The sequence below is a fragment of the Zosterops lateralis genome, assembly GCF_965231275.1.
Source record: "Zosterops lateralis genome assembly, chromosome: 3".
Classification (NCBI taxonomy): domain Eukaryota; kingdom Metazoa; phylum Chordata; class Aves; order Passeriformes; family Zosteropidae; genus Zosterops; species Zosterops lateralis.
The window spans coordinates 3,787,033-3,809,700 of record NC_139764.1 but is presented as its reverse complement, the minus strand read 5'-3'; the positions used below and the strand labels follow the sequence as shown (position 1 = coordinate 3,809,700).

The following is a 22,668-nucleotide window of genomic DNA, read 5'->3' as shown; positions in this document are numbered from 1 at the left end:
TTTGTAGCTTCATGGGGAATTGACTGGTTGAATAAATAAAGTTTTCTTTGATGGGAGTTACTTTGCTGTGGGATTTGTTCCTGGATTTGGGTCACCATGTGGGTACCAAGTATTGCACCACAGCCTTAGATTAAAATGTTCCCAGGACTTTAACCCAGTCCTTTCATAGAGAGATGTTCTTTGACCTACCAGCGAAATGCAGAAACTGGAGGATAAGAATGAGCAAAATTCAGTGCAGTTCCAAACATCAGGTTATATCACCAACTGCAAAGTTCCCCCTCTGTTCCTTTTAGTCTCATGGAATGCCTGAGGAAACACATGTTAAAAGTGCTTGAATTTAATTTCTTGGAAGTAAACCAGTTATTTTTGACAGACATGAATTATCAGTGAACTCACATCAAAAATTCTAGGGAGAAATGGATTAAGTGTTATGTACATTTCCAGTATGAGAGAGATTTAGAGACAATTAAAACAGAGTAGCTGCTACCTTTGCTTTTTATTCTCTTCTCCTCCCTTAGCCACAACAAAGAGCCATAGAGGGTATCAAGTTCTTTAAGTTACTTTTCCTATTGCTATCCAATTATTAGATCCATGAAAAACAGCTAATATGTGTTACTCCCAAGGTGGATTTTCTTATTCCTAAAGTCTGTCTGATTTGGGTATCTAATTTATAAAACCATTCCTTGTGCTGCTACTTTCATGTGAGAGGGAAAAGTATATCTATGCTTTGATCATAATGCATGATTTTCACTCACAGCATTTCCTTTAATACAAAAGAGTAATTTTTCTCAGGGAAGCCTTTGCTGAAATGGAAGTGTTCAGGAAAGAGGACAGACACCCTTCATTTACACTGAAATTAGCTTTTTTGGTGAATCTTTGAGTCTGTTATAGTAAATATATTCCTTAGTAAATCAGAGAAAAAAAAAACACTTTGTGGGAGTAATAACTTGGTCATTTTAAAAGCTACTGATTGCTGTGCCTTCAGCCAGTTTTTCTGGGAGGAACAGTTCTCTCTGGGAAGCACAAGGGCTTCATTCTGCCTTGCACAAGGATCCTCTTGTTTTTGGTCATTCTAACAAATCCATATCAAATGCACATTTACCTTGAGAAATCTGAGATGTTGTTTTACCAGAGCTGAGCTCACCAGAAGGATAAAGAGTTTGTTACTGCTGAGAATACATCCATTAAAAAAGTCATTCCTTCAAAAGAATTATCTGTGGTTTTTCAGAATAAACATGGTGTGAATTAGAGACAGAGCTACCATAGTAATTTAATAAAATGTGAAGGAACTCATTCTAGAGGAGAGCTTTTGTTCTTTCCTTTGGAGTAGTTAAAATGCAACATATGATTGGATACAAAGGCTAATGGATATTGTGCCATGAGCAGGAGGGTTTGGATAAAGAGGCCCCATGGCCAGTGAGCCTAGCAGTGTTCATTTATCTGAGAGTCCTTCTCAAAGCTACAGGTTGAAAAATTCAGATGCAAGAAGAAAGACTTCCTTTCTTCAGACTTTGTTAGACAGAAATGCAAGCCCTGACTGAGTCAGAAATGTGCATGTGCCAAAGTTTGGTTTGGTTTGGCATCTTTGGGGTGTTGGGGATAATGGGGTTTGGTTTTGAAATGAGGCTGTGGGAAGTTAAGGATGTCTTGGATTCATGGAACAGATGCAGCTTATCTTTTCATTCCCTGTTTGAGCAGATCCTCTGTCAAACTGACTTAACAGTGTCAAACTCATTTATTGATAAGCCACAAATGACAACTGTTGGCAAACTTTTGTACCTTGCAGGCCACTCGTTACTTAAATGTTATAGGATGTTATCTTTGAACAATGAGAATATTTGATCCCCTGTGGCCTGGAATTAGAAGAGAACAGTCTAGAAATGATGTGGACTAACAGGAACTTTGCTCCTTGAGTTCAATCATGAGGTTCAGGCAATTTAAAACAATTGAAGCACTGGCACTGTGCCCCTGAATAGTGAATCCTGTTTGGAAAACTTACAAAGGCAATCTCTTTTTACCTAAAGAATCCTGTTTCCTTCTTGAGGATGATAAAGATTGGCAATCCTGGATTTTAGTAGTGACCATAAATGTGACATGGGGAGAAGTGGTAACAATAACTCCTCCTCAAGTCCTCTAAGGCACCCCCTCTTCCATCCTCTGCTCCCTGTGGAATAGAGCACTGTTATTCCAGGGCCATTTAAATCAAAAGCTGGGCTTTAAAGACTCTGATGTCCTGTAATTGCTTCTGGTGCCAAAATCAGGGTAAACAAACATTTACTTGAAGAGAAGGAATAAAAAGGAGCTTATGCACTGCTTTCCAGACAGGGCAGTGCTTTCTGGAAGTTCAGCTTTTGTTTTGGAAAAGTCCTTTTCCTTGTCCTGGTCAGCTTGAATATTTATTCAAGGAATGGTAGTGGACAAAGTTCCCTGTTGGTATGGATGAGCTGAAGGAGAATTTGGAAGTATCTGTGTGCTGCATGTGTGGACAAGTAGGACTGTGGTGGACAGAGTTTGGGAGAGGTACTATTAGTGTAAGAGAATCTAAAAATATATCCATGGCTTCCTTAAGAAAATATTTTCTGTCACTCCCACCTTCAGCTACATTTCAATACTTGTGGAATGTCATCATAAATTTTGATTAAATAGCAGTGTCAAAATCTTACCTACGAGGTCTTTGGAATTGTTTGCATGTGGTCTGTTGAACATTAACTAATAAAATTAGTAGAATTATTGGTTATGTTTGTTGAGGATCCAGAGAGGAAATGTTGATATTTGGCATTAATCTTCCAACTAAAGAAAAAAATATGGAAATCATTTGCTTTCTGCTTGGAAAAATGAACATTGACTGTGGTTTGTGTTCAGAAGGTTTTTGTGCCCTCACTACAGCTATAGATATCAACTTGCAGGATGTGCTGTGCTAGAGAAGAGCACAGAGTACATATTACAGGCAGATAATTTCATGTTTCCACTCTTTTTTCATCTCCAGGTCAATTGCAAAAGAACTTGCAGACTGGCTTATCAGCAACAATGTAGTTGAGCACATTTTTGGACCAAATTTACATATTGAGGTTTGTATTCAGTTATTACTAATTTGGTATAAACATGGAGCATTAACTTGCTGTTCTAGTAAATCTTTCCTCGCTATATTTTCCCTTTGCAGATCATCAAACAGTGCCAAGTGATTCTGAATTTTCTTGCAGCTGAAGGGAGACTTAGTACTCAACATATAGACTGTATTTGGGCTGCTGCACAGGTATATATTGAATTTTTATAATTGCAGGAGTGAGGAAAGACAAAATAGAAAATAAGTTCATTTTTTTTCACACTCCTAAAGTTGAGTTTTTTGATTTTTCTTGGCTGTCTGAGCATTTTGCTGACCAAAATGTCGGGTTAGGTAACTGCCACAGTTACTGGGTTATTTATTAGATGCAAAAAATCACCCTGGCTACTTTTATACAAGGAAAAAAATGAAGTTGTATAGCAAGGACAGAGTGTTTTCACTGAGAATGGGGATAAAGGTTGTAGAGCAGTTGCAAAATTTTAACTACTGTGCTAAATTGCCTTGCTCCTGTGTATTGTACCTTCCATTTCTGGTACTCCTGGTGGGAACAATCACGGGAAAATTGTGGCAGTGAAGTTTACAGCTGTGCTCCTCTGCTGGTGTTAAAATCTATAGAAGGCACTGAAATTTTATTTTTTGCTTGCTAAAGCTGGAAACTCTGATAGGCTTTTTGCCTTCAGAAAGATTTATTTGTGTGCTACTCTTAATGGGTCACTGTGCTTGGTATTTTATATTGCGACATGTTTTATTTAGGGGATTTGAATACAATAGGCATGAGCAGGCCCAGGGAACACTCTGTTATAACAGGTTAGAATTTAAAGAGGTTTTTTTTATGCGTTCAATATTTCTTTGTCATTTATTTCAATCAAATAGTACTGGACACACATTCTGAAACCAGTGTGTGGTCCACTGTCATTAAAACATGCATCTGGAATGTTAATTAAATGCTCATTGGAACAGCATTTGCACCAACATTTTTCTGTGTCAAAGTAATTAATAATTATTTATTTCACACTAAATTTTAAAACAGTATTTTCGCTTCCTCGATGTTTCCACACAGTACCTCACACACTGTTAGACCTCCGGATTTTTAAAATATATTTTATACTGCTTTAGGAATAATGTAGTTACCTAATTTTGGTAATGCTTTTAAAGTTTAAGTGTTCACTTTGACATAGTGATATTTTCACGATATGTTTGATATCAGAATTAAGTATGTCCTGATTACTTCCTGTAAAGGGCTTAAACCTCTAATGTTGTTTAAAAGGCTGACACCTTTAGACTGAAAGAATAGAAGGACATAAAGTGTATTTTTTACTTTGTAAATCAGCTTTTAGACAAAAATTCATCTTCCCAAAATTGAAGTTATCTCAAGATGCTTAAATGCATCTTTGTATAGAACCCGCATGATTTTATTGCAGTGTGTATCCTGTGAAAGTTGGCCTGCACACAGTAAATTGCTGACACAGATATTTTAGTGCCAGGAAGGCAAAATAATATAAGTAATGAAAAAACTCTTTTTGAGGTGCAAGCGTGGTAACCAATGTCAGAATTGTATTTCTAGAAGTTTCCTGTAACCATTATTTGATTTTTTGAATAACAACAACCTTACAAACGTAATGAAACTCTTTTAAGTGACTGTGAAGAGCAGCATTTAACCAAAGAGGAATCATCCAGGAGCACTGTCACTTTCATGTGGAAATAAAGTAGTTAACTGAACGCATGGTCATATTTTTTGACATCCTTCACTGGAGAGACAAAAGAATTCCTTATAATCCTCACACAGTGTATTCTTGAGTAGGCTTTATTTGTGTTTACCACTGCTAAAAAGGTAATCATTGCAAATACTGCTTCCCTCAAGATGTAGCATATAAACTAATACTTCAGAAGTTGTATTTAAGTTCAAAAAAACAAACTTCCAGTTCTTCTTTTCACCTAATATCTCGGAACTAGGACTAAGGAAAGAACTGTTACATTTGATTTGTACATTTGCAGGCTTTACAGTATCAGAATTACTTTAGTCAAAATTGCAAATCTGCTGGAGTTTGAAATTGTTCAACTACTGCTTCCTGGGAATGTGTACAAATACATTTATTTGCTGCAATATTTGATTTGTTTGTTTATTTTGCTGTTCCTGTTACCTTTTCTGTTTGTACCTTGTAGCTGAAGCATTGCAGTCGTTACATACACGATTTGTTTCCTTCTTTGATCAAAAACTTGGACCCTGTCCCACTTACACACCTTCTTAACCTTGTCTCAACTCTTCATCCCAGTGCTCACACTGAACAGGTAAAGACAAGGCCAGCAACATCACTGGCATGGGAAAAGCAATTAAATGAGGGTGTTAAACAATTATTATGATGGATTTGTCTTCCTAAAGGAATATTCACTAATGCACAAAGGGGTAAAGTTGTTGTGTTTATTCAATTACACCTTTCCTGGCTTTTGAAGGATAATTTTTACAGATTTTGAAGCCTGCATAACCACTGATGGAAGATACTAACTTCCTGTCTGAAGTCAGAATGTGTTTCATACAACATTATTTAGTTGATTCATTTGTTTTGATGAGTTCATTTTGGTAGTATTGGTGTAGAGAAAAATGAACAGTGGGTCTTTATATCCAAAACCTACTGCTTAATGGGACTTTTCCCTGATTTTCTTTCCAGACCTTATATTTGGCATCCATGCTGATCAAAGCCCTGTGGAACAATGCACTGGCAGCTAAGGCTCAGCTGTCAAAGCAAAGCTCCTTTGCATCTTTACTGAGTACCAACCTGCCCATGGGAAACAAAAAAGGTGTGTGGTTTTCCAGTAGATCTGGGAGTTAAATTTGCAATTTTCTTAGTCTCCATGTGAGTTTGGACAAAAAGCAGGTATAGGACTTTCTCCTTTAAGTATTTTTTAAAGGAATCATGCTGGTATATTTTTCCAGCAGAGCTTGAGGCTGTAGATGAAAGCATGAAGTGTCTGTGAGTGCTTTTAGAAAGCTTTGTGTCTCAGGTCTGTTCTGTTTGTATAGCTACAGTAGTCTGTATTTTTCTTTTTAATTCAGAAAGTGATCCATAGCTATTCTTGTTCCACTGCACATCTGTAACTTTAATAGCTGCACAAAATCTTACAAAAGCTTACTTACTTTTTACCTAGGGTTTTTTTTTTTGTTGGTGGGTGGTGTTTTTTTTTGTTGTTGTTGTTTTGTTTCTTTTTTTTTTCTATTTCTGATTTGGTGATTTTGTTTTTTACTGGACTGTGTATTTCCCCACAGTCATTACTAAAGGTGCTGCCAAGCCATTTTACTGTAGTTTCCCTTTCTCTTCATACCGCTGGTTTTTATGATTCATGGACAACTTTATGCTGACAAAACGATTTTTAGTCACTTATTTTTTCCATCCTACTTTTTCCCTTCAGAAGAAGAGGAGCTCAGAAGAGCAGCCCCTTCCCCTTGTAAGTATAGTTTTAGTTGTACACCACTGTCTGGCCTATTTGATTCTACAGTGCTTTTGAATTTGGAACAGAATTAAATTTGAAATTCTGCTTTTATGAGAAATCAAATGAAATGATGTTTTTTGTAGAATCTAGGGAGTTTGTATGAGTATGGCAAGAAGAGACATCAAAATCCAAACGTAAAATGCTCAGAGTTCTGGAGGAAATTTTTAGTGTTTTAGGTGCACATCGTTTAAGTTACATCCCTGCTTGCTGGAAGAGTGCTCAATATTTGAGGCAGATTTATGTAATGCTGTTACATTCCAGTAATTACCTGTCACAGAGTAACTGGGAAATGTGGTTTTGAATTAGGGTCACCAGCAGCAAGCCCCCAAAGTAGTGACAACAGTGACACCCATCAGAGTGGAGGCAGTGACATTGAAATGGAGGAACAGCTGATTAACAGAACAAAACACGTCCAGCAGCGACTTTCGGACACTGAGGTAAGAGTGCAAGTCTCACTCTGGGAATTTGGTTACTGAGTTGCCTGTTATTAGCTATTAAAATGATGCTTTATCTGTACTTGCTTCAAAACCACCTCAGACAAAAGTATTTCTGCATTTAAATAGTTTCAGTTAGGTTAATCTCTTAGTAATGGACAGCAAGATGTTGTTTGTGTGTAACGCTGGGGCTCTGTGCGCATGCAAAGTCTGCACGTACACCCTGTTAGCAACAAGGTAATGCAAAAAATCAATTATTAAATCTGAATCTTGCTTGGAGCATTTTGTCATCAGCAACCAAATTGAGAAAAAATGTATGGAAATTTGTAGATGTGACACATTTCCTCGTAAAGGAAGAAGGATGTTTGAATGTTGACGATGATATTAATTATGTATTTCCAGCGGTGCTTTATTTTCCCACCAATCTAAGAAACCTAAATAATTTCAGGAATCCATGCAAGGGAGCTCTGATGAGACAGCCAACAGTGGTGAGGATGGCAGCAGCGGGCCTGGGAGCAGCAGTGGCCCCAGTGATGGATCCAGCAACGAGGCCAACTCCAGCCACGCCAGCCAGTCGGCCGGCAGCCCCGGCAGCGAGGTGCAGTCAGAGGACATTGCCGACATCGAGGCCCTCAAAGAGGAGGAGGACGAAGAGGAAGAAGACAGGAGTCACAATCCCCAGAAAAGCAGCAGGAGCACAGATCTACGGGGCAGGAAGCTGGAATCACAGACGGGCATTTGCCTGGGGGATGCGCAGGGGGCGTCGGAGCGGAGCGGCACCAGTAACGGGGTGCGCAAGGAGCACGTGTTTACCGCAGATGCCGTGCCGGCCGTGGATAATCGCATCCGCATGCTCGACGCCTGCGCCCATGCCGAGGACACCGAGCACAACATGGCAGGGGAGATGAGCACTGCTCACATTTCACAGGGCTCTCAAGATTCTTGTATAACTCACACTGGGGACTTCCTTGGGGAAACTATTGGGAATGAATTATTTAACTGTCGACAGTTCATTGGGCCCCAGCACCACCACCACCATCACCACCACCACCATCACCACGATGGGTAAGCAGCTTGGCATTTCTTCTGACTCCTTCCATAACAGAAATGAAAGTGGTAGCAAAATCCTCCATTTGGGCAGAAATTGGTGTGTGGACTTTTTGCTGTAGCTCAGGATAATTTTATCTTACAGGGATGATCATTATTACAATTACACAGATACCTGATTCGTTAACATCTGATTATAGGTTTCTCTTAAATTTTGGTATTGAATAAATAAAACAGCATCGAAGAAAACGTTAAAAATATTTTTGAAAGTGCTGCATTTAGTTAACATTAAGAAGCCAAATCAATCATCATGCTAGTGAGACCTTCAGTTTACTTATCTGTAATTGTTTTTCCAATTCATACAAGGGCTGCTGTTCAAACAGATGATTCATCCTGACTTTAGCTTTAGGGAGATGTCTGCTCACTTGTAGTCTGCTATAAACAACTTCCTCCTTGATATTGTCCATTCTGATATTCTTCTTTTACAGGCATATGGTTGATGATATGCTTAGTGCAGATGATGTCAGCTGCAGTAGTTCTCAAGTCAGTGCAAAATCAGAGAAAAATATGGCAGATTTTGATGGGGAAGAGTCTGGCTGTGAAGAAGAGCTTGTACAGATTAATTCCCATGCTGAGCTAACATCTCATCTTCAGCAGCACCTCCCGAACCTGGCCTCTATCTATCATGAACATCTGAGTCAAGGTAAGAATGATAAAAGAAAAACTGAAACATTTAGTTTGTCATTTTGAATTAATCTCCCATAATTAAAGTAATGAAATTATTTTAGCCATTTAATTGTATTTGTCCAAAGAAACCATGATGACTGCTGAGAACTTAAATGTTTCTCCAAGAGATTAATTTTTGTGTCCGTGTTCATTTGTCAACACAGAAACATTCATTTGTGTTTAGCTGTGTTTTTGCTGTGTTTATCTTTTAAAATCCCCCACCTTCCCATTTCGTCTAGAGCTTTGAATGCAAGTTAAAATAAATAAAGGCACCAAAGAACCTAGTAAGTGTTTTTTCTAATAGGTTATTCAAGTGTAAAGAAAGGTGGGACTGAAATGCAAGATTCTCTTTATTTACCTCTCCGAAACTTTCTGCAGTTTTGGTGTTAGTGGGTCCACATTACTGCGATTTTGTACATTTGACATCATAAATTAACTTATAAATGAATTAACCATAATGGGCTCTAGAGAAGATAATTCTGGAAAAATGACTTAAAATATGACTTGATACTTTTGGGGAGTTTTCTGTAAAGGGCATTTTATGCTATTTCATCTTACACTGCCAAATCTTCTGGTTTACTTCAGGGTGCAATTTAAGATACTCCTAAAACACTTTTCAAAAATTATTATCATCTTTCCATATGCTATTTTGGCAGCTTTATTTTCTCTTTTATCCTCTTTTTAAACATAATGGAGAACAGAGTTGGTGAAGGGTTCATGTTTTCCTTCATTGGCCTGCAATAACCAAGATTGCTCTTGTCCAGCAGACAGCAAACCCAGTGCTGTTTATATATTTCCCTGAAGTAATTGAAGAAGAAGTTTTTATGGCAATAATTTTAGCCTGACATTGAAATTCTGGATTTTTTTTTTCTACACTGCAGAGTTGAATAAACTTCATAAATCTTTAAATCAGCGTATTTTTTCAGTATTTTCCATAGATATTACTTGTGTAGCTGAAGATTCAAATGACTGGTTGAGTATGAGGCCTTCAGTGCAGTTTATTTTTGACACCTCTAGTTTTGCATGTGCAAATAATTACAGTGCTCTGTGTGCAGTCTGAATTTTCTACTTGACTTTGCTGTTCTATGAAAATAGTATTAAACTGTAGATCAATGAATGGTGCCAGCTGTGGGCACAGAGAGGAAAGAATATGTCTGTCAGTGTTTATGAAAACATGATGAGTTTCTAAAACCCTGCACTTTGATGCTTTAGCACATGGAAAAATGGTGTTTGTTTTTGCTGGTTTTGAGTTGGATGGAGGGAGTCTCAGTAGGAGGGGAGTTTATTGTAATGTGCTCCTTCCCTGCATTCCAGCCCTGGTGGTTATGGAGATTACTCCCTTTGGACCGTGGCACCACAGAAAGGCTGAAGAAATCTTTTAATTAAAGTATGAATTAAATTACAAAGCAATTGCATCTGCAGTTCTCCAGTGCTGTTTTTAATTGCACTCTACCATTGGCCAAAAGCAGTGCAAATATGGCCCAACTGCCCTGTTGGCTTCTGGTATGGTCTTTTAAGAGCCCATATGTGAAAAAAGGCTGCAATTACAGTGTTGTTGCACTTTGAGATTGCCAAGTTAACAAATAAAATGTGTTGTTGTTTGTGTACTTAGGGAATAATGTTCAATTCAGATGGTTCCTTCTGTTTATTCACTAATGGCCTTTATGTTTTGTGCAGGACCAGCAGTTCACAAACATCAATACAACAGCAATGCAGTGACAGACATTAATTTGGATAATGTTTGTAAGAAAGGAAATACCCTGCTCTGGGATCTGGTCCAGGATGAAGATGCAGTGAGTCGAGTACCAGAAAACACTATTAAAAAAACCCAAATAAATATATAATATTCATTGACCTTTCTTTCTACTTGCTGTAGATTCATCTCTCTGAAGGGCTAATAAATGAGGCAGAGAAGCTGCTCTGTTCTTTAGTGTGCTGGTTCACTGACAGACAGATTCGAATGAGATTTATTGAAGGCTGCTTAGAAAATTTAGCAAAGAACAGGTAACTTCAGTCATAAATTATCTCTTTTATAAGTATCTTATTTTTGCAGCATACCAGAAATCCAAGTTGGCTCTAACAGTTATTTCATTTTACAGGAATACAGCTTAAACTAGGCAAAAGCGTAAGAATAAAAATAGTTTCCAAAGTGCTGTGGATGTTTCTGATGCTCCATTTCTTTTTTTCTTGGTGTCTTGACTTTCTCATTTTGTTATATCTGTTTGTTCTCTTTTGTGCCAGAGGTTATTGCCTTCCTGCTTTTGATAAAATCAGATCTGCACCTCAATCATTCAAGAGCAGGGTCAGGTGCCTTGGCCTAAGCATTTTATACTGAATAGTCAGATTTTGCACACAGGTGGCTGAGGAACAGGCAAGTTCTTTTCCACCAAGTCTGTTTTGGGGTCTAATTTCTCTGAGTCAGGAACACCTTGACCTCAGATAACTTGTTTTAATACCAGCCAAAGCTGTGAGGTTGTACTGGTGAAAGTGGAATTTGTTTTCATGACACAAATGACAAAGTTCTGGTGTTAGCTTTTGGCTGAGAGCTGCATTTGTGAGATGAGCTACAGGCATGCTGAAAGATTTCTCAGCTGTGTGTCCAAGGAGTTACATGTAAAGAAATTGAAGTAAGCATAGTTCAGGTTCAGAAAACTTCTTGGTTGATTTGATGGGAGATTTCACAAGCACAGGAAGGACACAGGGCTGTTGGAGCACATCCAGAGAAGTTGATGAGAGGGATGGAGCCCCTCTCCTGTGAGGAAAGAGTGGGAGAATTGGGATTGTCCAGCCTGGAAAAGAGAAGGCTTTGGAGTCACCTAATTGTGGCCTTCCAGTGTCTGAAGGGAGCCTGCAACGGAACAAGGAGAGGGACTGTTTCCAAGGGTCTGGAGTGACAGGACAAAGGGGAATGGCTTCAAATTGAATGAAAGTAGGTTTAGATTAGATGAGGAAAAAAATAGTTGATTGTGAGGGCAGTGAGGCCCTGGCACAGGTTGCCCAGAAAAGCTGTGGATGCCCCATCCCTGGAAGTGTCCAAGGCCAGGTTGGATGGGGCTTGGAGCCACCTGGGACACTTGGAAGGTGTCCCTAACCATGGCAGGGAATGAAATGAGGTGACTTTAAAATCCTTTCCAACCCAGATTAGTCTATGATTTATGATTTATAGTGCTTTCCATTAGTGCCTTCCTTTGGTTTGCTCACAGAACCTTACCTTCTCAAAGGATTTTTGAAATCAATTATTTCAGTTTTGTAACAGTCTCATGTTGTCATTGTTTCTTTCTCCCTCAGATCTGTAGTAGTTTCACTTCGTCTTCTTCCCAAGCTGTTTGGAACTTTTCAACAATTTGGGAGCAGCTACGATACACATTGGATAACAATGTAAGTAGGCCCCTGTCCCAGTGATGCAGCAAATGGTGTTTAGGGGGCTCTTTGGCATATAAAAACCTTTGAAAGTTGAAGCATTTCTTAGCAGAACAAACCATGTAACTCTGTGATCCAACTGACAGAACTTCTGGGAAAGATGACAGTGATTATCAGCAATTTTTCTTGGCCTTTTTGACATGACATATAAATATATGCCCAGTTCCGAGTTAGACTTTCTCTGAGTTATTAGTTTTCATGGGCTCAAAAAGGAGTGTTCTGTCAGTCCTGTGCCTGAAAATAACATTGGGAAACCTTAAGGATTGCAAGGAAAAAGAGAGTACAGTACAACTCCTGAATTCATGATGGATTAAAAACTGAATGTTTACTTTGGGGTTGTGTGTATGCTATTTTCCTGTAACAGCTGTCTGCTTTCTGTGGCTTTTCTGATATTTTTAAGCAAACCATAATACTTTCTGTCCTTTAAATTGCCACAGGTGGGCAGAAAAAGAACTAAATATGATGAAGCTTTTCTTTGATAATTTGGTACACTACATCCAGGCAGTCAGGGAGGGACGACACAAACACGCACTGTAAGTACACAGCTGACTTGGAGTGTTTGACATTTTATGGGTTTAACCATTTCTGCTTGCTTCTGTTGCTGCTGCTGTGTTTTTGTAAGTAAATACTTTCTTTAGGGACTTTTCCCTGCTTAGGGAGACAAAAGTCTGTAAAAACATTTTAAATAGCTCATTTTTCTTAAAAAAAAACCCCCGAACTCTCATGTCATTTTTTGTTAGATGTCATGTCGAATGTTTGTGTGCAAATGAAACATGAAGGTTTTGATATTCAAGTTAATTTAAAGTGATTTCGTATTCTAGAACTATTCAAATGTTTTAGTTTTTAAATTTGTCATTAGCCTTTGCATAATTCTTTCATTTAAATACACCCATCTGCACTTTCGAATCTGTGTGATTAAAATCAGGTGTATATCAACAAACAGTACAATTTCCAGCTCCCCAATGCCAGAGGAAAAGGCTGTTCATGTTTTGACAGATGTCAAAGTCCATATGGGCACCCACGTCTGAAAAATGTTGCTATTTATATGTCCAATTTAACTTCTTCAAATCTAACCTCACCCTTTATGTTAGATGTTGCTTTAGTGAGGAATTACTTAGGAAGGTGGGATCCTTTGAATTCAGGTAAAATGAGAAATTGTTCTGCTCCTTTTACCATCAAGCTTATTAAAAAAAAGTATATATAAATGTATATATAGAAATAAAGTCAATATTTTTATATAAGTTGTGAAAATATTTTTATAAAGAATAAGTATCATTTGGGATTGGAAATTCAGAGTTGAAATATTGGTATTTTACGACTAAGGGGAAAAAATAAGGTAGATCCTCCAAGGTGACTAAATGATATAGTGAAGTTGGACTGTAAGACAAAAAACTCACTCCCATCCTCCTTCTCAGTTCCTAAAAAGAAAAGGACTTAATCTAGTGACAACTATTGTGTCGTTCTGCTGTTTGGAGTGATTCTGCAACATCTTCAGCTGGGCTTTGGGCCATACACTGAACTAGAAATTCAGAAAGAAACTTACAGAGAAACAATTATTTATGCTTTTAAGAGGCACATGGATGAGTAGGAAAGAAATTATGGCAATAAACAACAAAACAAACTTCTATTTTTTGTCCAAATTTTCATTTAGATACAGCCACAGTGCAGAGGTTCAGGTTCGTCTTCAATTCCTGACGTGTGTGTTTTCAACTCTGGGATCTCCGGATCATTTTAGTGAGTATTTGAGGTTATCTTACCCCAGAGTAAGGCAAAAATACTTCTTAGTAATCCATGTCAGCTTAATATGTTATTTTAAACATACAATTTAAAATAATCTCTGAGGCAGTTTCAAAAGAAGGAATATTTTCTAGCAAAAGTAAAGAACCAGCATTGGAGTTCAAATTCTGTTGCAATTCTGTGAGAACAAATTTTCATGTTCTCTGTGCTGCAGTTTTTCTAAATAATAGGATTGTGGTAATTACTAAAGGAAGATAATACATTATGTACTTACGGGCTTTGGTTTGTGTCCATAATGTTCCCAGAGATCTTTTACTGGAGTACTATATTCCAAAAATAAATAATCCTTTATATTTTAGGACTGTCAGAAATTAATCTTCCATATGAAGAAAGAAATTACACTTTGTACAATTGATATTTGGGTGGTCTCACTACAGAGAATCAAATTGTCATACAACACATTTATATGCTGTGACCTGACAGAAATGCTCTGATTTTTCTGTGTATTTTTGGATTCTGTTGGAGTATTTGGTGTTCTAAAGGAGTAGTTAAAAATACTTCCCTAATTGTAGGGTTGAGTTTAGAGCAAGTGGACATCTTGTGGCACTGCTTGGTAGAAGATTCTGAATGTTATGATGATGCACTACACTGGTTCTTGAATCAAGTACGGAGTAAAGACCAGCATGCCATGGGTATGGAGACTTACAAGCATCTTTTTTTGGAAAAGGTATGTACAGAGTTCATTGCCACCTTATAGTTCCAATAAGAGTGTTTCATTCCATATCAACGCTGTTGAATGTATTTAAAATTATTTCTATGGAAATTATCTCTTCAGTAGTTCCAGGAGGGCCCTGCTTGTCATGCAAAGGTTTTTCTCTGCTTGGAGAGAGGAGGGAAATGGATTAGTGGGAATTCTTTTCACACTACAATTTACCTGAGTGCTTCTTTACAAATAGCCCATGTGTTCTATTTGCAGCTGTGTAGCACTTTATTTCAGTTTGGGGGGAAAAAAAAAAAAAAAAAAAACAAAAACAAACAAACAAACAAAAAAAAACAACAAAAACAAAACAAAAACAAACAAAAAAAAAAAAAAAAAACCACCAAAAACTTGCACAAAACTATCATTTGCATTATGTTGTACAGCTCAACCTGACTGAAAAATGGAGTTTTCTTTTTGGGTGGGGCCTACAAATCTCAGCAGTACAGCCACTGAAGAGACAAACATGCAGAGCTTTCTCCAAGGGATTCCATCCATCTATTTTGACAGATGACATTACAAAATGGATAGAATGTGCAATAATTAATATGGTCTCGTTCTTTCCCAAGGTTATACAGGCTTTTGTCTAGTTTTGGACATGTATAAGTTTTTTTGGATGGGTGTCACCTATGCTAACAAATTCTCCTGCTGTTGATAAGTTAAGCAGCTGATGTTAAAATGAAATACCTTTTTTCCCCCTCTGCATTGTTACAGTTCAAATCAGTGGTGAACTATTTAAGCCAATTATAGCTGATTTTTTAATTGTATCTAGAACTCAGAGTATGATCTTTTTCAAAACCAAATCTCTTTGGTCTCCTGCATTTGAATGTGATTAATAGTAACAGCTATTAGTAATAACACTGCTAGTGAAATAAAGCCCCTGTAATTGCTCTCTGTTCCACCAGTGACATTTTTTTGCATTTGTTTAGATGCCACAGCTAAAACCTGAAACTATCAGTATGACTGGCCTGAACCTCTTCCAGCATTTGTGTAATTTGGCCCGGCTGGCTACGAGTGCTTATGATGGTGGCTCCAACTCCGAGGTGAGCCTGGATTCTGTCTCTTGCTTTTCTTCTCTCTGGCACGTATGGATTTTGTCTCTCAAGGCAAAGAGGGGAGACCATAAAAAAGTGATACCTGCTGCCTGCATCTCTTTGTGCAGTTTCTCATATTTTATCATAAATGAACCGTATCCACTGTTGAGTTTAAAAAATTGGTTTGTAACATTTACTTCTCTAATGAAGAACAGTCAGATGACATTCTGTTAGTCATACTTAACTCTGACTAGAAATCAGTTGTAAAATGTGTCTCCATTTATGTATTATGTGCTTTAGAAGTTTTTTATTCAGAGCACTTACCTCATAAATAAAATTATATTTAGAATATGTTCTCCGAATTGATTTGAGGCATTTTTTTTCTTTGCAATGAATACTGATTAAAGTTGTGGTTTTTATGGCTTCATTTGAAAGTATTCCTGTTTGTCAAAAACGAAAATTCATTATTTTGAATTTCAACCAGTTCTCCTCATGTTGTAGACTTAGAAAATGTTTCTGAAAAATTGAGAGTTTTGTAGTAATTGGTGTCTGCAGTGATGACAGTGCAAGCAGTGGAAAAAATGGTATTGTTAGTGATTGAGTCAAGGGGTAAAAAGAATGTCTCATATCAGAAAACCCTCAGTCCCAGTAAAATAATGAGGCAATGTTTTGTTTCTGTTCTTGTTTTCCTTTTGTCACAGCTGTGTGGCATGGACCAGTTCTGGGGCATAGCTTTAAGGGCACAGTCTGGTGATGTCAGTCGAGCAGCCATCCAGTACATCAACTCTTACTACATCAACGGTATCAACTTTATTTATTTTTTTTCTGTTTAAAGTGCTTTTAAAAATACCCAGCACTATCCTTTTATTATTCTTAGTGTTAAAATGTGTTGTTCCAAAGCTGTGCCTATAAATTGACTTGAACTGGTATTACAGGTAAAACTGGTCTGGAAAAAGAACAGGAATTTATTAGCAAGTGTATGGAGAGTCTGATGATAGCTTCGAGTAACCTGGAGCAAGACTCTCATTCAAGTCTGACCATTATTGAAAGAGGGCTCTTAATGCTGAAAACACACCTGGAGGCTTTTAGGAGAAGGTAAAAAACTCTGTTGATATATTTGGATGCAGAATTTACTTCTATTCCTCTTACAATAATAATGAGTTTGTTAAGAGTGATTATTAATTTAAGGAATAGTTTCTCTGTGTAAAGAAGGGACAGTGAGGAATAATTGTGAAATGTAATAAAGTTTAAACAGTTATCAGAGTTGGCCCTTGTTCTTGTATAAGTATGTGTGGATGTGTTTGTGTTTTCCCATCCCTCACCAAAGAAACTTCTTAAAAGTTATTTTAATTTTATTTGAAAAATAGTGAGGATGTCAATAACTTCCTCTTATTGAAAAAAACCTCAAAACAGCTATTAGCAGGTTTTGTCTTTCTCTCTTTGTTCAGCAAACATTTGTGTTAAATAGGCTTTGACAAAAACATTCTTTGCATGTTTTTCCCTGCTTCCTAAGGTTTGCATATCACCTGAGACAGTGGCAGATTGAGGGCACTGGCATCAGTAGTCACTTGAAAGCCCTGAGTGACAAACAGTCTCTACCTCTAAGGATTGTCTGTCAGCCAGCTGGACTCCCTGATAAGGTGTGTGAAGTTCCTTTCCAGGCACACCCTACCCTGTTAAATGCTAGTAATCCCATAGCTCTCTTTGGAAAAATAAAACACCTCTTTTCTTTCAGATGACCATAGAAATGTACCCTAGTGATCAGGTGGCTGATCTCCGAGCAGAAGTCACCCACTGGTATGAAAACTTGCAGAAGGAGCAGATAAATCAGCAAGCACAGCTTCAGGAGTTTGGCCAAAGCAGTCGCAAAGGGGATTTCCCTGGTGAGCTGTTCCTACCTGGAGATTTTCCCTTTACAGCTTAAATGATTGTGGGTTTCCCCCCCACCCCACCCCACCCCACCCCAGATATCCCAGCTGAGCAAGCATTTTGATTTATTTTCTTTAGCTTTAGTTCTAATTAGTATCACCCTCACTTCTAATTAAGTCTTGTTTCTTAAGCACTACCATTACATTGAAATAGCAAAGAAAATGTAAATCCTGTAAATCCTTAAATCTGTCCAAGTTCCACATTCCAGTAGATTTCCCCCCACATTATTTTTTTTTCTTGTTGTTTGTATTAAGTTATTTTCTGTGAACTGGAGATTCTGCTGTACATGACTTGATAAAATTCCACATTTCTGTATATCTTACTCTGTAGTTCACCTGATTAATACACTTCTGGCTCTGCCATTGATTCAGTTTGAAGCCACAATTCAAATTCATAATTTATGCTCTGTACACATGTATTCCAGTCAGGTGGAAGATCTTCCTTATTCCTGCAATTGCTTTTTAATTTATGGTCATCCATATGGTCATCATTTATGGTAACAGAAATGATTCTTCATCCTGCTTTGAGGCTCCTACTTTGGAATGTCACCTTGCTTTGTATAGAGAATATGCATCCTGTTGTTGTTCCCTCTTAGTGTTTTTGTGGGTGAATGAAAATTCTTGCTTTATCCTTCAGGAGGATGTTTTCTAAATCCTCATGATGTTATATATGACAGCATTCTTATCAGTTATTGCTGTTCAAAATGTTTCATGAATTACCTTTGTTTCCTCAGCTTTTCTTTCTTGTTATAAGCATGAGTTAGCATGTAATGAATAATTATCTGAATAAATTCTGTACATGAGCAGCTCTTTCCAACACTACTATTAGTATATGTTTAAACATGATTCAAACTTGCTTTTCACAGTATAACAACTTCTGAAAAACAATGTGAGTAAACCAGACTGAATTTTGGACACATTAATTGCCTTCTTTGTAAAATCCTTTACCAGCCACTCATCAGAAGCATTTTTAGTAAAGAAACTGTCTCGTTTTCCACACAGCAGAAAATACTTTTGTTGTAATTGGCATTTAGAATCGTGTGGTCTTGTTGGGCAAAGTGTGCTTGTAAAAAGAGAGGCTTGATTGTCTGCAACAAATGGAATTTAATTCTTAATCTTTTAATTGTTCGTGTTTCTTGTTCAGTGTTGAGTTCTTTGCAGGGTATTCTGTTTTTCCCTTGAAGTGGGTGTGACTTCTTTGGTTCCAACTACATTTAAGTAAGATTAATCATTGCTTCTTTGACTTGACCACAAGTGCGTGGTACAAAAGGATTTTTGTTGATTGATCACAATAATTTTCCATTATCATTCTGTGGCATAGTGTCATTTACTACAAAATATGGAAGGTGTGTTTAAATTTGTATTATAAACACTTTTCACTACAAAGCTGGGTATTGTAAAGGTTATTTGTGAATACATGCAAGTAAATTTAGTTGATTGTAATAACCACTTTTCCTAAGGAAATGACATCAAGTTTTTGCCTCTATGAAAACTGTGAAACTGAAACTATGATTCCAGAATTTTGCTGAACCAGGCTTTTATCCTAGGTGGCCTCATGGGACCTGTGAGAATGATTTCATCTGGGCATGAACTGACAACTGACTACGATGAGAAAACGCTCCATGAGTTGGGCTTTAAGGATATGCAGGTACTGGCAGCATGAGAGCAGTCACTGGAAACAGTGGCCAGGGCTTGGCTGTTGTGTTCTGCAGCTGATTGCTGTATGTGGGGCCTGATACCAGCTCAGGAGTGCAGGCTCCCCAGCCTCAGGGGCAGAATCAGGAGTGCAGCTACACCACGAATGCCTTAAGTCACAGCAAATCCAAACTTCATTTGTGGCAGTTGCTGGAAATTGCTGCAATGTAAAGATTTGACTACAAAACAAAAAAAAAATGTCTTTAGGTTGTTTAATTCTGATCCTTGTGAGAGCATTCCATGGCTTGTCGTAAAGTTGTCTCTGTGCTCCTTGTGTCTGTGTGCTCCAGATGGTGTTTGTATCCCTGGGTGCCCCCAGGAGGGAACGGAAAGGTGAAGGTGTCCAGCTCCCGGCTTCCTGCCTACCTCCTCCTCAGAAGGACAACATTCCAATGCTTCTGCTCCTGCAAGAACCTCATCTTACCACCCTGTTTGATTTGTTAGAGATGCTGGCCTCTTTTAAGCCTCCTTCTGGAGAAGTAGCTATGGAAGATAGTGAGGTAATTTAGAGTAATTTTATTAGAACAATTACATTTAAGTCTTATTTAATTGGTTTTCCTGTGAAGCCTATTTTTTGTATATTCTGTTCAGTTGCTCAAGATGTTCATTGCCTGTGTATTCACATGTGGTAAAATCTTAATATTTTTCCTTTTTTTCTTAGCAGCATTGTTCTGATACATTTTAATGTTCTAAATGTTGTAGAAACTATGAAAACAATACTTAAGAAACAATATTGATTGTTTAAGTAGAAGCGATGACTCATAATGGGAATTGGCATGAAGAAAGGTTTGGAAAGTTTTATTGCAGAAACCCAAACTTTGTCTTGTATGCCATCATTAGTTTGAGGGAAATGAAATCATATATAGTAGATTTGAACCTGTAATTCTTAAAAAACAATATTGATTGTTTAAGTAGACACGATGACTCATAATGGGAATTGGCATGAAGAAAGGTTTGGAAAGTTTTATTGCAGAAACCCAAACTTTGTCTTGTATGCTATCATTAGTTTGAGGGAAATGAAATCATATATAGTAGATTTGAACCTGTAATTTATTTATAAGTTTTATCTGCATTTAAATATTCCAAAATATGTAATATGATTTAAACATCATGTAACTTAGTTTCTTGCAAGTGGAGACTTCAACTATCATGTCCTAAGTATGGATTAACTTATTAGATAGGAAACAGCTTCTTAATTACAAATAAATCTGGTTTTGGGCTTTGAAATGTCATTTTCTCAAGTTCACAGTAAGAATGGTTGTGGTTTGGTTTGTCAGAGTGCAAGGTGTGAAGAGCTGCATCTCCATGCAGAAAACCTATCCAGACGTGTCTGGGAACTGTTAATGCTCCTACCAACGTGCCCTAATATGCTGCAGGCATTCCAGAATATTTCTGATGAGCAGGTGAACAAGGTTTTACATGTTTATCTTTATTATACTTGAGCTTTTTAGCATCCATTGTTTTAGCTGAATTTTCCCCAAATAGGAATGTTATATAGTAAATATGTTAAATGTGCTGAGACAAGAGTAAACCTAATAAATCTAGAACTAAACAGAGGTGTCAGCTTAGCTTCCAAAGTTTTTTTTTTATAATTTAATTTCAAAATTTATTTTATAAATTAAAAGAACAGTCAGTACTAATGAGTCTTACTTGGATTGAAAGAGCAGTTTCTTCAGCTGCAGCCTGGCTTTAACACCGTGGCTGTTGTGATACTTTTGTACTCTCTTACCTCAGTTCACAGCATGGGTTGCTTGGAAGCAGAGTTGATTCCTTGTCCTACAGATGAAAATATTATTCAATCTCTTCAATGAAAAGTGGTTGAAATTACATCCTGACAGATTTTAGATATTACAGCTCTTTATGCACACAGGCATCAAATTTTTGGTGGCAGTTACAGTGTGACATTTGCTTTCATGTAATTTAAAATTGTTTGTCTTTTAGCATATAATGATGCTGCCTTTTTGTTATTCAGATTGTTAACCGTGTATAGAAATATGCTTGAAATTGTCTAATTTTAGATAACAGATGAAATTAAACCCCAAATAATTTGTCTGTGCGACTTGAAAAATCCTCTCTGTGAATTTTTAGGTAGATGAGCCTTATATATAATTGTATTCACTTTTTTTTATCTTTTTTTTTTTTCATCTTTTAAGGGTAACGATGGCTTTAGCTGGAAGGACCTTCTGCGAATAAAAAGTGCCCATAAACTTTTGTATGCCCTGGAAATTATTGAAGCTTTGGGAAAGCCCAACAGGAGGATAAGGCGTGAATCTACGGTAATTTTCTTGCACTGGATATCCGTGTCTCTCTGAACCAAAGCACATGTTGATGATTGATTTTATAATGTTACAATTCTTTGAGCTGTTTTTACAGTTAATCTTGTTTATCTTTAGGGAAGTTTCAGTGATCTTTACCCTGACTCAGACGATTCAAGTGAAGATCAAATAGAAAACAGTAAAAACACATGGAGCTGCAAGGTTTGTTTTTCCCACACTGTTCTGTGATACCTAAGACAGTTTTCAAGAGAGATATAAAATAAAAACCCCTGTAAAACATCTGTCCAAAAATCTTTATCTCAAATTTAGGGATAACATTTGGGAATTTTTCTGTGTTGTCAGGCTTGGAAATTTGTCATAGCCATGTACAATTATTTCATTTGTTTTCATTAAATATCCAGCTGAACAGTTTATTGTCTATTTATTAATTCATAAAGCTTAGGTTGGTACGTAACTGATCTTAATGGTATTTCTCTATCTGCTTTTTCTCACATTGGTTCCATAATATACTTACAGTTTGTTGCTGCTGGAGGACTCCAACAGTTACTGGAAATTTTCAATTCTGGAATCCTAGAGCCTAAGGAACAGGAATCATGGACTGTGGTAAGTGTTCATTCAACCTTTCTCTCCAGAAGAACATTGCTGTTACTTGTAAAGACTTTTAATACTTTGAGCCTTGTTGCAGTTATCGTTCTGTTGTGAAATAGATTCATTCTCTGATTGAAACCACCAGAGTCTATGTAGTAGCATCTTTTTTTAAAATATTTTATATTCCTGGAAGAGTTTATTTTCAAAAAGAAAGTATATATATACTTCTGCTTTTTTATGTTTTAAACCACCCTTCCTGTTTTTCTATGGATTTTGAGGGGATTTGTCCATTCTTAAAATTGTAAAACTTAAAATTGTAGCTCATGGAACCTCAGAGGGAAAAAAAAACTGGGTTCTTTCCTCAGGAATGATTGCAACTGCTATAACAGATCATACTTCTTTAAAGAAGTCAAAAGGAGCCAAACAAGAATGGAGTATTTATTTTTGCTCTTTTTTCTACCTTTTTTTTTGGGAAGGTT

General features: G+C 37.2%; 1 protein-coding gene across 8 annotated transcripts in view; it reads left to right on the top strand.

The window, feature by feature from the left end:
• USP34 (ubiquitin specific peptidase 34) overlaps positions 1-22,668 on the top strand; it is a 110,190-nt gene that overhangs the window by 44,137 nt on the left and 43,385 nt on the right. For all 8 annotated transcript variants that reach the window (XM_083856329.1, XM_083856333.1, XM_083856330.1 and 5 more), the window contains 25 exons: positions 2,987-3,068; positions 3,161-3,253; positions 5,225-5,350; positions 5,728-5,857; positions 6,467-6,502; positions 6,854-6,984; positions 7,430-8,046; positions 8,517-8,731; positions 10,432-10,547; positions 10,631-10,758; positions 12,043-12,132; positions 12,612-12,707; positions 13,826-13,908; positions 14,484-14,638; positions 15,598-15,711; positions 16,404-16,503; positions 16,638-16,797; positions 17,216-17,342; positions 17,438-17,585; positions 19,178-19,278; positions 19,616-19,825; positions 20,603-20,728; positions 21,479-21,601; positions 21,719-21,802; positions 22,118-22,204. In XM_083856329.1, coding sequence (XP_083712455.1) covers positions 2,987-3,068; positions 3,161-3,253; positions 5,225-5,350; positions 5,728-5,857; positions 6,467-6,502; positions 6,854-6,984; positions 7,430-8,046; positions 8,517-8,731; positions 10,432-10,547; positions 10,631-10,758; positions 12,043-12,132; positions 12,612-12,707; positions 13,826-13,908; positions 14,484-14,638; positions 15,598-15,711; positions 16,404-16,503; positions 16,638-16,797; positions 17,216-17,342; positions 17,438-17,585; positions 19,178-19,278; positions 19,616-19,825; positions 20,603-20,728; positions 21,479-21,601; positions 21,719-21,802; positions 22,118-22,204 — 3,478 coding nt within the window. The remainder of the gene's footprint in view (positions 1-2,986; positions 3,069-3,160; positions 3,254-5,224; positions 5,351-5,727; positions 5,858-6,466; positions 6,503-6,853; positions 6,985-7,429; positions 8,047-8,516; positions 8,732-10,431; positions 10,548-10,630; positions 10,759-12,042; positions 12,133-12,611; positions 12,708-13,825; positions 13,909-14,483; positions 14,639-15,597; positions 15,712-16,403; positions 16,504-16,637; positions 16,798-17,215; positions 17,343-17,437; positions 17,586-19,177; positions 19,279-19,615; positions 19,826-20,602; positions 20,729-21,478; positions 21,602-21,718; positions 21,803-22,117; positions 22,205-22,668) is intronic.